The 14,541-nt window shown below is 34.8% G+C and overlaps 1 protein-coding gene across 4 annotated transcripts in view; it reads left to right on the top strand.

Moving 5' to 3' along the window:
* The window catches only part of RALGPS2 (Ral GEF with PH domain and SH3 binding motif 2), a 94,188-nt gene that overhangs the window by 69,798 nt on the left and 9,849 nt on the right, over positions 1-14,541 (top strand). For 3 of the 4 annotated variants that reach the window (XM_087960896.1, XM_087960900.1, XM_087960897.1), the window contains 10 exons: positions 1,406-1,543; positions 2,083-2,173; positions 3,698-3,765; positions 4,000-4,135; positions 6,602-6,753; positions 8,437-8,491; positions 9,978-10,055; positions 11,841-11,946; positions 12,496-12,588; positions 13,182-13,287. In XM_087960896.1, coding sequence (XP_087817022.1) covers positions 1,406-1,543; positions 2,083-2,173; positions 3,698-3,765; positions 4,000-4,135; positions 6,602-6,753; positions 8,437-8,491; positions 9,978-10,055; positions 11,841-11,946; positions 12,496-12,588; positions 13,182-13,287 — 1,023 coding nt within the window. The remainder of the gene's footprint in view (positions 1-1,405; positions 1,544-2,082; positions 2,174-3,697; positions 3,766-3,999; positions 4,136-6,601; positions 6,754-8,436; positions 8,492-9,977; positions 10,056-11,840; positions 11,947-12,495; positions 12,589-13,181; positions 13,288-14,541) is intronic. The other variant, XM_087960899.1, reaches the window with a different exon arrangement.

The following is a 14,541-nucleotide window of genomic DNA, read 5'->3' as shown; positions in this document are numbered from 1 at the left end:
TCAGGCAAACACAAATACTAGCCAGTATTTTCCTATTTACATATTCTATTGTCACTCAATGGCCATCTAGAAGCCAATAGATTATTTAGGATTTAGTTAGCTTAAACCTAGCTGAAATGCCAACAAAAAGTTTTGTTGAATAAATACTAAGAGAATTGCAGAGAAAGAATGGCATCAATCCACTTCTCTTAGACTGACCAGAAATGACAATAAACAGACCCACTAAAGTTGCCCATTTCATATCACTTTCTATTCTTAGGACTTAGATCAACTTGATGTTTGGTGACTGAGGTTTTTGTCTCATTTTTATACTTTTTTTAAGGGACAGAGAGCATAAATAATAACATCTAATTATTTATTATTCACAACTTTAAACAATTTAATGCTCTGCCAGTTAGCTTTTAAGTAAGACAGCACTAGCAGACGGCACTGATTGATCTGGTAGCATATCTTATCAACAGTGTGGGAACATAACTAGTTAAACTTTTGCTAAGAATATTTTTAAGAGAACCACTTATTACTATTTCACTTTTTCTTTGTCAATTTTGTATGCTATTACTTTAAATATAAAGTTTATATAATTGAATACAAAGAACAAGTGATAATAATTTAGACATGTAGCAGTTTAATTTTAAAATATAATTGCTTCATTAATTAATTACTTTGTTGAAATGCAAGTATATTTTAGATACAGATTGAAATATAAAGCTTTTATAATATATCAGGGGTGTCAAACTCACAGCATCACATCACACATCAGGACTTTTTCTCCCTTTACTAAACCAGCCGTGGCCGTGGCCGTGGCCAGCCCGTGACGCATCTGGCCCATGGGCCGGGAGTTTGACAGCCCTATAATATATGGAAGGCTAGAGCTGAATGTTTCAGATTCATGACATGTCTTCAAAGTCCAAATAGTATCTGAAGAAGGACTGGAAGGCTGTGGTGTTTCTTATTTGATTTGAACTGCAGGTAGTACTCTCTTAGAAACACAGCTGGGATCAGCAACATCATTACTAAATGCCATGATTGCTAAACAAAAAATAACTGCAAGGACTTATAGCGTCACTTCTGCTTCAGTTGTTAAGTAAATCACACAGCTCTTCAGTAAAACATTCCATATTCCCCATTAACTCTGTTTGACACAAGCAAATTGCAAAACACACAAATAGCATGACCTTGGGACACAGCAACAGTCATAACTATATATCATTTGCTGTGCTCCCAAATGGTGTTCACATTACTGCAAAATACTACAATGATCATAAATGAGACAATTGATCACAAAGCTGAGGGTTTCCTTCACAAGTGTAACTTCAAACTGTTGCTAAATGAGGCAGTCAGTAAGAGCTACCTATAACCATTTCAGTGCTCTACATGATAAAAAAAATCTTTAATTCATCTTCAGGTATTTATCTCTCAGATTTGACGTATATTGACTCAGCATATCCATCAACAGGAAGTATTCTGGAAAATGAGCAGAGATCAAATTTAATGAATAATATTCTTAGAATAATTTCAGACTTGCAGCAATCTTGTGAATATGGTAAGTTACGCCACGCATTTACAGCATTATGTGCAACCAGTGAATAAAAATTGCTTGAATATTAATTGAGGCTTGCTCAAATTTCATCTTTGATTAAAGGTGGTGATGAGATATTTAAAAAATAGTAATTCAAGATATGAAGAGTATATCTTAAAATATATCTCTTTGGACAAATGTAAATGGTAATATTTGTTTACTAAATTATTTCAAAGGGAAAAAAAGACTTTTCTCAACTTAGCATTTATTTAAAAAAATAATTAACAGACTTTGATACAGTAAGCTTTCTGTTATTCAAAAAGATTTTGGAAGCCACTCCCTTAATTTGGCCTAAGCCTATTTCAAATAAAATAGTCTCTCAAAAAGAACCTTCATTTTTATTAATTTATCTATTATCTAAATGTCTGCTTTTGTGGGGGGGGGGAGAAGATAATACAATAATAATAGTTAACATTGATATGAAATCATGCCATATAAAATATATAGATCTTAGTGGCTACTAATAAAATAACTGCTCTCCATGTATACTAATTACTATTTAGATATTCCTGTGTTGCCTCATGTTCAAAAGTATCTGAATTCTGTTCAGTATATAGAGGAACTTCAGAAGTTTGTGGAAGATGATAATTATAAGTAAGTATAAAAACTAATCAATTACTATGTATTCATTATTAAATTTTTGGTTTTAGAGCATTTTTTCATAAAGAACAAAAGAGTCTACTTTCATAAATGTTTCAAATTTTTAGAACATTTCTTTCATTTTCCGTGAATACTTTCTTGCTCTTTTTTTTCTTTCTCTTTCTTTCCTAGAACATAACCCTTGACTGTAAAGATTAAAAATGAATGAATGAAAAGAATAACAAACAAAAACCCCTGTAGTGGTTTAGGCATTGAATTAGGAATGAGGAAACTCATCCACATTGAAATTCAGTAATTGAGCAGTGATTCTCTCCACCCAACCTGCAATACAGGGTTTCTGAGGAAATTCCCATGAAAGTTCTTTTGAGTTCCTATAGGAAAGGTGGAATATAAATCTAACAGATGAATAACAATCAATAGTTGTTCAGGATCTCAGACAAACTTAATTTATTATGAATTATTTGTTACATTCCCCTACTCTTAATCATCTTCCCTCCCAATTTCTTATTCTGTTATTAACTGGTACTCATCATATAATCCAGAGGCATCAAACTCTATTTCATCAAGGGCCACATCAGGATTGTGTTTGACCTCGAGGGGCTGGGGTAGGCATGGCCAGGGTGGGCATGGCCAGCTCGACATCATTCATGTCGGGGCGCCTGTGGTGGCCCAAGCACTCTGCCAGTGAAAAGAAGCTCCCCAGCTCTGTTTTCAGTTGCAATAGCCTGCTACAACCCTCTGCCAGTGAAAATGGAGCTCACAACAGCCGCCTGTGGCCCTCCCAAGCTCCATTTTCACTGGCAGAAACACCACGGCTCAGTCCTTTGCTGTTTCCACAGTGGCCCTGCAGGCCTTGAGTTTGACACCCTTGATATAATCCATACTGGCCTTTTAAAAAACTAAGACTAATTGTCATGTAGCAGTTATATGTGCAACTGTTTTGTTCTTTTTTTTAAGTTAATATACAAAGTGGAAGAAAGTTTCCAGGAAATCATGTTTTAAATGGCACTTCTAAATCACATGTATTTTTCTTTTAAATGAAAAATAGGTATTTTGTATCTTACTTATTTTTTTAAAAAAAATGGAGTTTTTTTATTTAAATCTGTCAAAATTATGATAATGGTTATTATTTGTTTATTTTTATTTATAATCCACCTAACTCATGGTTTGATGCTACTCTGAAAAGCGAATTATTACATTTTTATCTCACCTTTTCAGTATATATGTGTGTAACTCAAGGTGGTTAACATACCTAACCTTCCTGCCTTCTACTTTCCCCAACAACAATAACCCTATGATATGTATTCGACTGAGATAGAGTGACTGCCCAAGGTCATCCTGATCATGATTAAGGGAAGACTAGAAGTAATAGACTTCTTGTTTCTAGGTCAGCACCTTAACCACCAACAATCTGGCTCAAATGATTTATTGATCCTAGTAGGAACTTCTAGAAAATGAAAGTAAGTGTAGAAGTCTGGATTTATTATTAGCAAAATCTTTTTTTTCCCCTGAACACAGACTTTCATTAAAAATAGAACCTGGGACCAGTACCCCTCGCGCCACTGCATCTCGTGAAGATTTAGTTGGTAAGTATTCAAAAATCAAATGTTCTACTCCCCAGTATTCCTATTTTCTGGACTTATAATGTCCATAAAATCTGTTAAATAGAGAATCTAATTTAAGCAAACTTTTAAATAAACTAAAAAGAGAGGGAAATAGATAACATCTGTATATTCACTTCTGAAATTATTTTGAAGATTTTGAAGAATTATAATAACGAACTTGCTCTTTGCTCTACTCTTTTCATTTATTTTCTATAGGCCCCGAAGTGGGTGTTTCTCCCCAAATGGTGCGAAAGAATGCTACTGCTGAAGGAGCATTGCTACCACCAACTCCTCCATCTCCTAGAAACCTGATGCCTCATGGGCATAGAAAATGTCACAGTTTGGGATACAAGTTAGCATTTTATTTGAGATTCGGTTTCTTCTTTTATTTAAATCCATGATACTCTGAATTATTGTTATTTAAAAAGCCATGTATATGAATTAAGTATCTTCTTTGCCATTGACTTTTCACGCAGTGCATATATTAGGTTGTTTAAATAGCTCAGTATACATACACCTTACCTTACTACAAGGTAAAGATAAGTAAAGATATATATCTTATAGATAAAATAGTGGCTGAATTTGTACATCTTGATAAGTCAGGATTATTAAATAATTTATTAAACAAGCCAAACTCAGATTTGCAGACAGACAATGCAATCATGACATTGTTGGAATCTGAAAACAGAGAAAAGTCTAACAATATACCAACTTTGAGCTATATATAATTGCTACCATCACAAAGTAATCATTATTTGTTTGGTTAGAATATTTTTCTATTTTGTTTTAATTTCCTTTGCTTTATACCTCTGTGCATTGTTAGAACTTTGAATAGGAAATTTGGATTAGCAGGTTAACTCACTGATCTAAACAGCTCCTTTCTGTTTTCAGGAAACAAAAATCAGGTACAAGGCAACAAAATGCTCGTTTCTGTTCATAATGTTTTGTTAAATCATAGTTACAATCATTAAACTGACAAGCCATGTTTTCATATTGATTTACATACTGAACCCAATTATTCATACCTTAGACTTAAGCAAGGCATTCAACAAAGTAGACCACAACCTGCTTCTTGGTAAGCTATAAAAAAAGTGGGATAGATAACATCACCACCAGATAGATTCGCAACTGGCTGACAAACCATACTCAACAAGTAGTCCTTAATGGTTCTTAAGTCTACATGGAGGGAAATAAGCAGTGGGGTGCCACAAGGTTCCATCTTAGGCCCAGTACTCATCAATATCTTCATAAAGGACTTAGATGAGGGAATAGAAGGAGAACTTACCAAATTTTCAGATGACACTAAGCTGGCAGGAATAGCTAACACCCTAGATGTGTTAGCTGTTCCTGCCAGACTTGAACACTGGCCCTATCTAACAAAATGAAATTCAATGTAGAGAAAAGTAAAGGCCTACACTTAGGCAAGAAAAACCAAAAGTACACATATAGACTGGGTGAAACCAGGCTTAATAGCAGTAACTGTGAGAGGGATCTTGGAGTCTTAGTGGACAACCAACTAAATATGAGCCAGCAGTGTGCAATGGCAGCCAAAAAAGCCAATGCAATCCTAAGTTGCATTAACAGAGGGATACAATCAAGATCAAGTGAGGTACTAATACCACTTTATAAAGCCGTAGTAAGACCACACCTTGGTCACCACACTATAAAAAAGATGTTGAGACTCTAGAAAAAGTACAGAGGAGAGCAACCAGGATAATTGGGGGACTGGAGACTAAAACATATGAAGAACAGTTACAGGAACTTGGCATGGTTAGTCTAGGGGAGACATGATAGCAGTCTTCCAATATTTGAGGGGCTACCACAGAGAGGAGGTGTTCAAGCTATTTTCTAAACCTAAAGTGCCTGTAGGCCAAACAAGGATGGAAACTGAACAAGGAGAGATTTAACCTGGAAATAAGGAGAAATTTTCTGGCAGTGAGAACAATCAAACAATGGCACAGCTTGCCTTCAGAAGTTGTGGGAGCTTCATCGCTTGAGACTTTCAAGAAGAGATTGGACTGCCATTTGTCAGAAATGATGTAGGGCCACCTGCTTGAGCAGGGGGTTGGACTAGATGACCTACAAGGTCCCTTCCAACTCTGTTAATCTGTTAAATGTCAGTTCTTCGTGAACACAGGGATAGATTTTCTCCAAAATGATCTCTAACTTAGTCCTTCAGGTCTTCCAGTGATGCACCAGTCACTACTATAACTAAATCTCTCCACCTTGCTACTGATCATCATCTTGCCCTGAGCAAAAGAAAGAAAGAAATGCAGTTAATCCTCATATTTAGTTCTAAAACTTTAGGAATTAAATTGCAAAGTACATACATACAGCTTCTTGCTTGCAAATCATGTTATGATTATGAATGTGGTTGACAATCTCTATTTAGGCTGCTTGTGATAAAGAAAAATCAATTCTTAAATATTGGTAGCATACATAACTTCCTAATAACATTTTCATTCTTCCATGTCCACTTCTAAGTGTAATATTGGAATCCATTCTTTAATTGTCCATGTTCATAAATAATTTCCCATTGTTTATAAAAGTATAATGTACATATACACAGAAAGAAAAAAGCAGCAGGCATTGTAGAATTTTAGTACAAAAATGTTAAATGTAACTCATCTATGCCTATTTCATATCTATTATAAAATTACATATTTTTGTGAACATTTAGTTTTTTAAACTCTTTTTGCCTTTATTTTGTCTTTTCCTTTGGATTTGCTTAGTGAGGTCTGATCTATTATTAAATATACTTTTGGTACTATGTTATATTCAATGGGATCAATCTTAATGTATTTTACTATTTTTCTAGTTTCATTCATAAAATGAACACAGCAGAATTTAAAAGTGCAACATTCCCGAATGCAGGACCAAGGCATCTTTTAGATGATAGTGTCATGGAATCACATGCTCCATTACGAGGGCAGGCAGAGAGCTCCACCCTTTCCAGTGGAATTTCAATAGGTGAGATTTTATCTCAGTCATTAAAAAAAATCTTTTGAAATTCAAATTTGTATTTTTTTTTTCATTATATTTATATGCTACCATTCCTTCATATTATTTGAGGGTCGTGCATAGGTCCTATCCTCAGATAAACGTATGCACACTGCAAACTGAGTTAATGACCTGGTGATTTGGGGACTAAAACCTCCCAAATTGTAAAATTACTCAGGATTTACTACCTTTTCAATGTCTAGTATAAAGTTCTATAAAAGCCTCATGCAAAAACAATCTCTGGATTAGGTCTATATTTTCCCCACCCAAATAAGAGCATGGGGAAGGAATAAAAATTATTAGAAAAAGCAAGTGGGAAAGGAATGGCTGGCTTCCCAGCATCCTTTGCAGTGAAAGCTAACTAAGTTTTGACCATCGACTGACAGGCTCACTGATCAGAACTTGGCTTAAACATCAGTCCATTGACTTATTTACTTACAAATTGACTTAGCATGGCTTAGCTAGGCTCCTAACCTTCATTTGACTAAGGTCTTTCAGATACTTGTAGCAATCTTTATTACAAATGAGAACAAGGCATCATTTTCAAGGACCCAATGAAAGGACAAACATTAGATCTAGTTTTTGTTTCAACACAAACTTGATATGAAAGTGTGAAGATGTTGAATTCATCTTTTGTCAAGGAGAGATCACTTTCGGATTGCTACAGTTTATGTATAGCATTCTCTTCCTGCACTGGGAAAGGACTCATTAACTTGGTCCACCCCAGCATCTACCTGTGGGTATTCAGAGGCTCCTGGGAAATTCCACAGGGATCTGGTAAGCAGTTCATCCAAGTCATTGGTTATACATTTGATTAATAGTACATTCAATGCCATAAATAGATTGCATCATAGCTGTCTGCCCTTGCATGCAGATGAGCTACTACTTTTTAATACACTGAAGAATCTAGGGTGATGAACCAGCAGAAAAGATGCTTAAGACGCACCTGGAGAAAGAACAATCTTGAGTGACTGAATCCTAATACAAGCCAAAGTTAGTTCACACAATGGTGATTCGGGGGCAAAGTTGAAGTCTTTTGTCTCCCTTATGCCGAATGCCAGCCAGCAGCATTTTTAAGACAAACTGCTCCTTTCAGAACAGGATGTTCACCAATATCATCTCACTCATTCTACTGTGAGGAATTTCATGCTATCCTTCTGGGCCATCTGTTCAGAGAAGGGAGACGGTGGCACTGTTTTTTAGAGGTTTTTCCTGTGTTTGGTTGTCTTAATTCCAGAAGATGGTGCTAAATTGTTATTGTTTTTCTTCATTTCTTTCATACAGACACACAAACATAATGAAAGAGGCACAAATGCTTATTCATCATGTACTAAACAAAGAACAAGTACTATATACATATTCATTTAATATAATGCAATTAAATTATATTATGCAATTGAACAATTCAAATTTAAGTGAGTCCTAACAGTTAAGTGGGGAGAGAAAAATTGAACATAAAAACTAGTATACACAGTGAAAATAATCTCATAAACAAAACTCCCAGAAATAAGGCGTTTTCTTTTTAAACTAATGTCATTGCAATTGAGTCAATTTTATTATGGGTAATTTTTACAAATTTTTAAAAACATTTTTAGACCTGGTAAATCATAGAATTACAGCATTTTTAAATTGATTCACTTATTCCAATCTTAGGTAGCAGTGATGGATCAGAGCTCAGTGAAGAAACTTCTTGGCCAGCATTTGAAAGGTAAGAGAAGCCAGTATATATTTGTCCAAATGCGTATTTAACCTATGACAGTTTTATAGTTCCACATAGAATAGCGTACCAAACATTCCTGGTATAGTGCTTTTGATTAAGCTCTGCTTTTCCTACACATGGATTATATATGTAAGTAAAAAAATAATGGCTAAAATAGTTCAATCATTCAAGTTTTCTGGAGAGTGTATAATCACTAATATATATGAGTGGTTCATCATCAATTTACAGCTAGTTGGGAGAATGTTGACATAAGCTTCCCAAAGCTGAAGGTCCTATTTACAGTCTAGGCTTGGAGTAAAACCCAAGTGACAGTTGTGTTGAGCTGCTCCTAGAACAGCAAGGCTGTTCATCAGCCTGACCAATTTAGAACAGTAGATAACTGACTTTTCTGTCTTAGTGAATGTATATGTTTAACTTATATAAAAACATGCTATAAATCTACTATTGTTTGTATAAAATTACTTTTATTTTGTATATCATTGCAGCAACTTTCAGGTGAAATACATTGATCATTTGATAAAGCACCGCTCATGATCTGAGGTGCTTGTGCAGCTCCCAGTTCAGTACAAATGAAGTGACATAAGAAGCTAGTAGAATCATAGTTGATTTTATAAAACTAAAGGTTTTTCTTCTGCAGGATGAACTATTCATATTCTTTTTCTTCCCTGGCTTAGATGATCTGTTTTCAGGCTACTACGTTAATGCATTTTTGCTCAGTAATACGCATAAAAACAATAGTTCTCTCAATTTAAATAGAGGTAATTCTTGACCTACAATTATTTGGTCAGTGACAAATTCACGTTATGACGATTCTGAATGGAGTTACAATTGATCCTCAGAGTTTCTGGTGTCCCAGCACTCCTGTGGTCACATCATCACAATCTGGGTGCATGCAACTCATTCGCACTCACAATAGCCAAGCACCCCATTGTCATACATAATCACCAGTTGCAACTTTCCCTGCTGACTTCCCCAGAAAGTTAATGGGGAAGATGATGTAAGTCACTGGAAGAAGTCGTCGTCGTTCCCCCCGGCCCCGCCATTCTCACATCCAGCCCTTCTGCACTCATGCCACATCAGCCGCTCACACATCCCTGTATGCACCATATAATCCCAAAAGTTATTCAAAAGAAAAGGCCAAGATACACTGCTAAACCACTACAAGAGGGAATCTTTTCATATTCTAAAGTGATTACATTGTTCCTAATCACTTGGCTTTTAGAAATGTCTTGCTTTAACTGCTGATGTTGATTGTCTAATCATTCATTGGGATGCCAGGAAGACTATTCTATTGTTATATGTGTTCACACCAAGGAATGTGATATTCAAATAAGAGATCTTTTGAACACATGAAATACATGAACAAGTAGTAGCAGCAATGTAGCAGAAAGGAAAGCTTATTATAGTGTTCTAACAAATGATGACTATGAATTTTAAAAATGTAACCCATGCAATTTATAATGGAATCCAACAGGAACAGATTATACCATTCTCTTGGTCCGGTGACAAGAATAGCACGAAATGGCTATTGGAGCCACATGAAAGGCAGCAGGTACCAATCCCTTGTGTTCAAGGGCCAGACACTTTCCTCTGGTGTTGGTGACTGATTTGTGAAGTGGATCTAATCTGACACTCCTATTCTTTCTAACTATCTTGATATATCGTGATGTATCACAAGAGTGAACATTCTCTATCGAAACAGAATTTCTATCATAAAACTTAATTGTATCTTCACAGTCTGTGGCTGTTCATTTTAATCTCCATATCTAACTTTGTAATATTATTTAAAAAAAATCCCAAAATGTTTTATTTATCTCTCTACTTAAAAAAAAAACAACTCTCTAAAACAGAGCTGTCAAACTGCCAGCCCATGGGCCGGATGTGTCACATGCTGGCCATGCCCACAACTGGTTTAGCGAAGGTGAAAAAAAGTCCCAATACATCATGTGATGCCACCATGATGGTATGAGTTTGACACTCCTGCTCTAAAGCATAATTTATGATATTGGATGGTACTAGAAGTGATTAGATGGCAAGAATAATGTTGAAACTTTGAAGATTGAATGAGAGTTAAGGTGTTTCTTTTTCTTTTTATCCTGAGCCATATAAATTGTAAATCAGATGCCCATTATTTCCAGAAAGGCAGAAAGAAGTGGGGTAACTGGTATTGCCAGGTCCCGCAATTTCAGTTCACATTCCTCATCCTTGCCTATGCTCACACTTCTCCAAAATATCTTTGGCAGTTTTTGTTAGAAGACAAAAACTATGTCACTGAAAATGAGTCTCTGTGCCAAAGTGCCTTTTAGCAAAAAAAAAAGAGGCTTTTTAAAAAAAATGTTACAGTAATAATATTATAAAATAAAAAGGGGTCCCCTTCATTTTGGTTTCTTAGCAATGCTATGCAAAGAATTGAGATTCCTTGCCTTAAAGTTGCTTTGAATAACATTTTATGAGATGCACTTACATTCACATCAAGGCCTTTTTACATTCTTCAGCACCTATCCAAAGTCTAGCTTCAAATAACTGTTACAATCTGATGTAATGTAGACAAGCATTTGTTAACTTTTGAAGGTCTAAAAGGTCAGTTTGCCACCTCTCTAAGTTTATAGGCTAAATAGTTGAAAGATGTATGGAAGAAAGTCTCCAAGATGTTTCAGAAATTTTTACTTTCTTAGTCTGTCTCTGGAGAGTGATGGCTATGCCACATAAGTTGCTTGGTATGCAGTTACACAAACACTTGTGCAGTCAAATATTTCCTGTCATTAAAAGTTGGTCAGCTACTCACTTGTTAGAACACAACCTATGTTACAACAGCTTTATTTAACAGCTCTGGGCCAGCTTTTCTGCTTTCCTGCTGCTTCTGTTATTGCTTTCAAATATCTTGGTGTGGTATTGTGCATGTATTGCTGTTTTTCTTTGTTTTTCTTTTTATACTTTTTTCATTAACTCAAGTGACTACTATAAAATCAATATTTTTAGCAGATCTGGAAAAATCTGGAAAGAATCATTTAAAAATAAAAGGAAAGGAATTTTTAAAGTGGAGTTGATTCCAGCTTTTTTGCTAATTAGAATTATTTGTAGTTCTTTGTCATAATATATAATAGTGAAAATTATAGTTATTCATAAATGAATTGTTAAAGTGAAAGTCTTAGCATGTTAATTAGTGCTATGCCACTAAAATGTATCTTTCTAAAATTTAATATCTTTCCATAATTAAATCCAATAATTAAAACAGTAGTATTTTGTTTCTGAAACCACAAATAATATTAGTGATACTTCAAGAATTTCTGTTGAAATACACAATACCTTCCCATATTTTATACTTTCTTTTTTTTAGTTCTGCGGAGTCTGAAGATTTAGCTGTTCATTTGTATCCAGGAGCTGTTACTATTCAAGGGGTTCTTAGAAGAAAAACTTTGTTAAAAGAGGGGAAGAAACCAACAGTAAGTTATGAAATAAATTATTTAAAATGCTTTCAAAATTGGGTTTTCCTGTTTCAAAAATATGTTAACTTAATTCATTTTAATTAGATCACCAATGATTGCTCAAGCATTTGAATTACATACATCTCAGGTTGTTAAAGTATTTAGAAGTCAGTTGATAGAAAAACAAGATATACAACATATAAAACACAAATTGAGGCAGGATATCTTGTGACTTACTCAAATAATCTGTGCAGCTACCCCTCCAATCTACTACCTGTGTTTGGTATTGAAAACTACCTGAGATGACAGTAGTTCATGTCCAGGAAATAGCTTTTAATTTTGGGGTGTTGGATATTAATGTACATTTGTTTGGGAACCTTCCACATCATCACAGCACAAAATTATTATATTACAGTATATGATGTGGATTACGGCTAACAATATCGTAAAAGCCTCATTCTGCTTAGTTAATGTGTAAAATGAATAGGAGTTAAATATATACAAATTAAGATGCCATGGAAGATACATTTTGAATTTATTATACCTTGTGATTTTCTAATCGTGTAGGTAGCTTCTTGGACCAAATACTGGGTGGCTCTATGTGGAACACAGCTTTTCTACTATGCTGCAAAGTCTTTGAAGGCTACAGAGAGAAAACACGTGTGTACTGTATTCTTGCTTTTAGCTGAGAGGTATAGTTTTTGGCTGAAAGATACTTTTCAGCCTTTCAGTGTGAATGCTTCATATTCTGCAGCACTGAGCTGCAATATAAACTTGATCTTGTCAAAATATGCTGTTCATTTGCTTCCTCTATTTTAACCTTGAGGTTTGTTGCAAGCAAGTTGTAGCAATTTTTAAAACTAATTCCAAATTCCTGCTGTAATTGTTGGAGAAAGGTCCATATCTAGAATCTGTACAAGGACTTTATAAATTCAGTTCAGTTTTTCTGTGCATGGAAGAATAGCAACTTTCAGCCCACACAAGGAGGTTCAAAGAGAAAAAGGTTTTCCATAATTGACATAAAACTTGCTTATGTGACACCTCTGTGGATCAAGATCCAGTCCCACGTTAACTCTGGGATATATAAAATAGTGTGTCCCTTTTGAGTTTACTTAATCTCTGTGTTGCATTACAAAAGCCAGCAGGTCAATTCTGCTCTGTTTGTTGCAGCCATTATTTTTAATGCAAATATTGCTGTACCCTTTTTGTTCTTATTTTCTTTTCATTGATATTCCCCCCACTCATACTCTTAGTTCAAATCTACACCAAGTAAGAATGTGTCAGTAGTGGGTTGGATGGTTATGATGGCTGATGATCCAGATCATCCGGATCTTTTCCTACTCACAGATTCTGAAAAAGGTCAGTAACATTAGTTAGTAGTAGTAATTTCTTGATTTAATCATCTTTAGAAATAACAAATCACCTTTGTCCAAATTGAACATTAAAACAGATTTTGTCCCCCAAATGGCCAAAGTCTGTTCAGCAAATCAGTCCAGAAAGTATTCTATGCTCTCCTCCAGTATTAACCCATTTTACTGATAATACTATATTCCATTTTGAAGGAGAACAGTGAATATTGTCTGGACTTTTCATTTGGGATTTAAAGGATAGCTCTTCTCTGCTATTGGATATCAGTGGTTGTTATTAACTGTTAAAAGAAAATTAAATTTACCAGTCATTTTACATTCAACAGATACCTCTTCTCTGCAATTAGTTGTTAAATCAATTATAGTCTTCAATTTTCATTTTAAAATAGTTCAAAGTTATCACAGCTTCTGAAAAAAATGACTTATAACATGTATTTGCACTTATAACTGTCACAGCACCCCTACTGTCACATGGTTGCAATTTGGACAATTGGCATCTGGCTCATATCCTGCTCACATGTAGGACTGGTTGCAACATCCTGCAAATATATGATAATTATTTGTGTCCTTTGTTGGCAATTTCCAGCAAAAAATGCCCATATGATTCATTTAATCACAGTGATTCACTTAATGTCCATTATAAAAATTGTTACAAAATCATTCCATTACAACCGCCATAAATTACAATAGAAATGTTAGTCCCATTTTTTTTATGCTAAATCAAGGATTCCTGTAGTTTTATTAGTGTAATACAAAACCTCCTTCAGAGGTTAATTGTAGTAGTGAGCTGTGATGTAGCAAATTGAATGGGGCCCTAATTGTTGAAAAGGGGACTAAAAAGAATTACATACATTAATAGATATGCATTCATCTGTTGCTGGAAAGTCATTTCAATGTTTTAATCAAATTACCTTCTTTGAAAACAAGTATCTATCTCAAGTCCCCCATAGAAAAAGAGTGATGAAGGGAATTCAGAATGTAAGCAATGTGAGGTTAGCTTTTAGTTTAATAAGTCATCTGACCTATATGGTCAAAATGGAGAAATGCTTGAGCTTCTGGCCTGGAATATTATTAAAGCAGCTCAGAAAACATCAGATGCCAGGAAGATGAGTCTCAGGAGACTTTTGCCTTAGCAGATAAATGAGAAATTATAAGTGAATAATTTGTGACGGAGATGACCTTATACTGCAGATAAAATTGTACAAATAAGTCTTCATGGCTAATTTCATGAAAGAAATATTGGACA

Source organism: Notechis scutatus, chromosome 3 (genome assembly GCF_049901735.1).
Source record: "Notechis scutatus isolate UNSWTSFEM ecotype Mainland chromosome 3, rNotScu1.2, whole genome shotgun sequence".
NCBI classification, from domain to species: domain Eukaryota; kingdom Metazoa; phylum Chordata; class Lepidosauria; order Squamata; family Elapidae; genus Notechis; species Notechis scutatus.
Note: the sequence above shows the minus strand (reverse complement) of the source record. Positions and strands in the feature narration are given on the sequence as shown.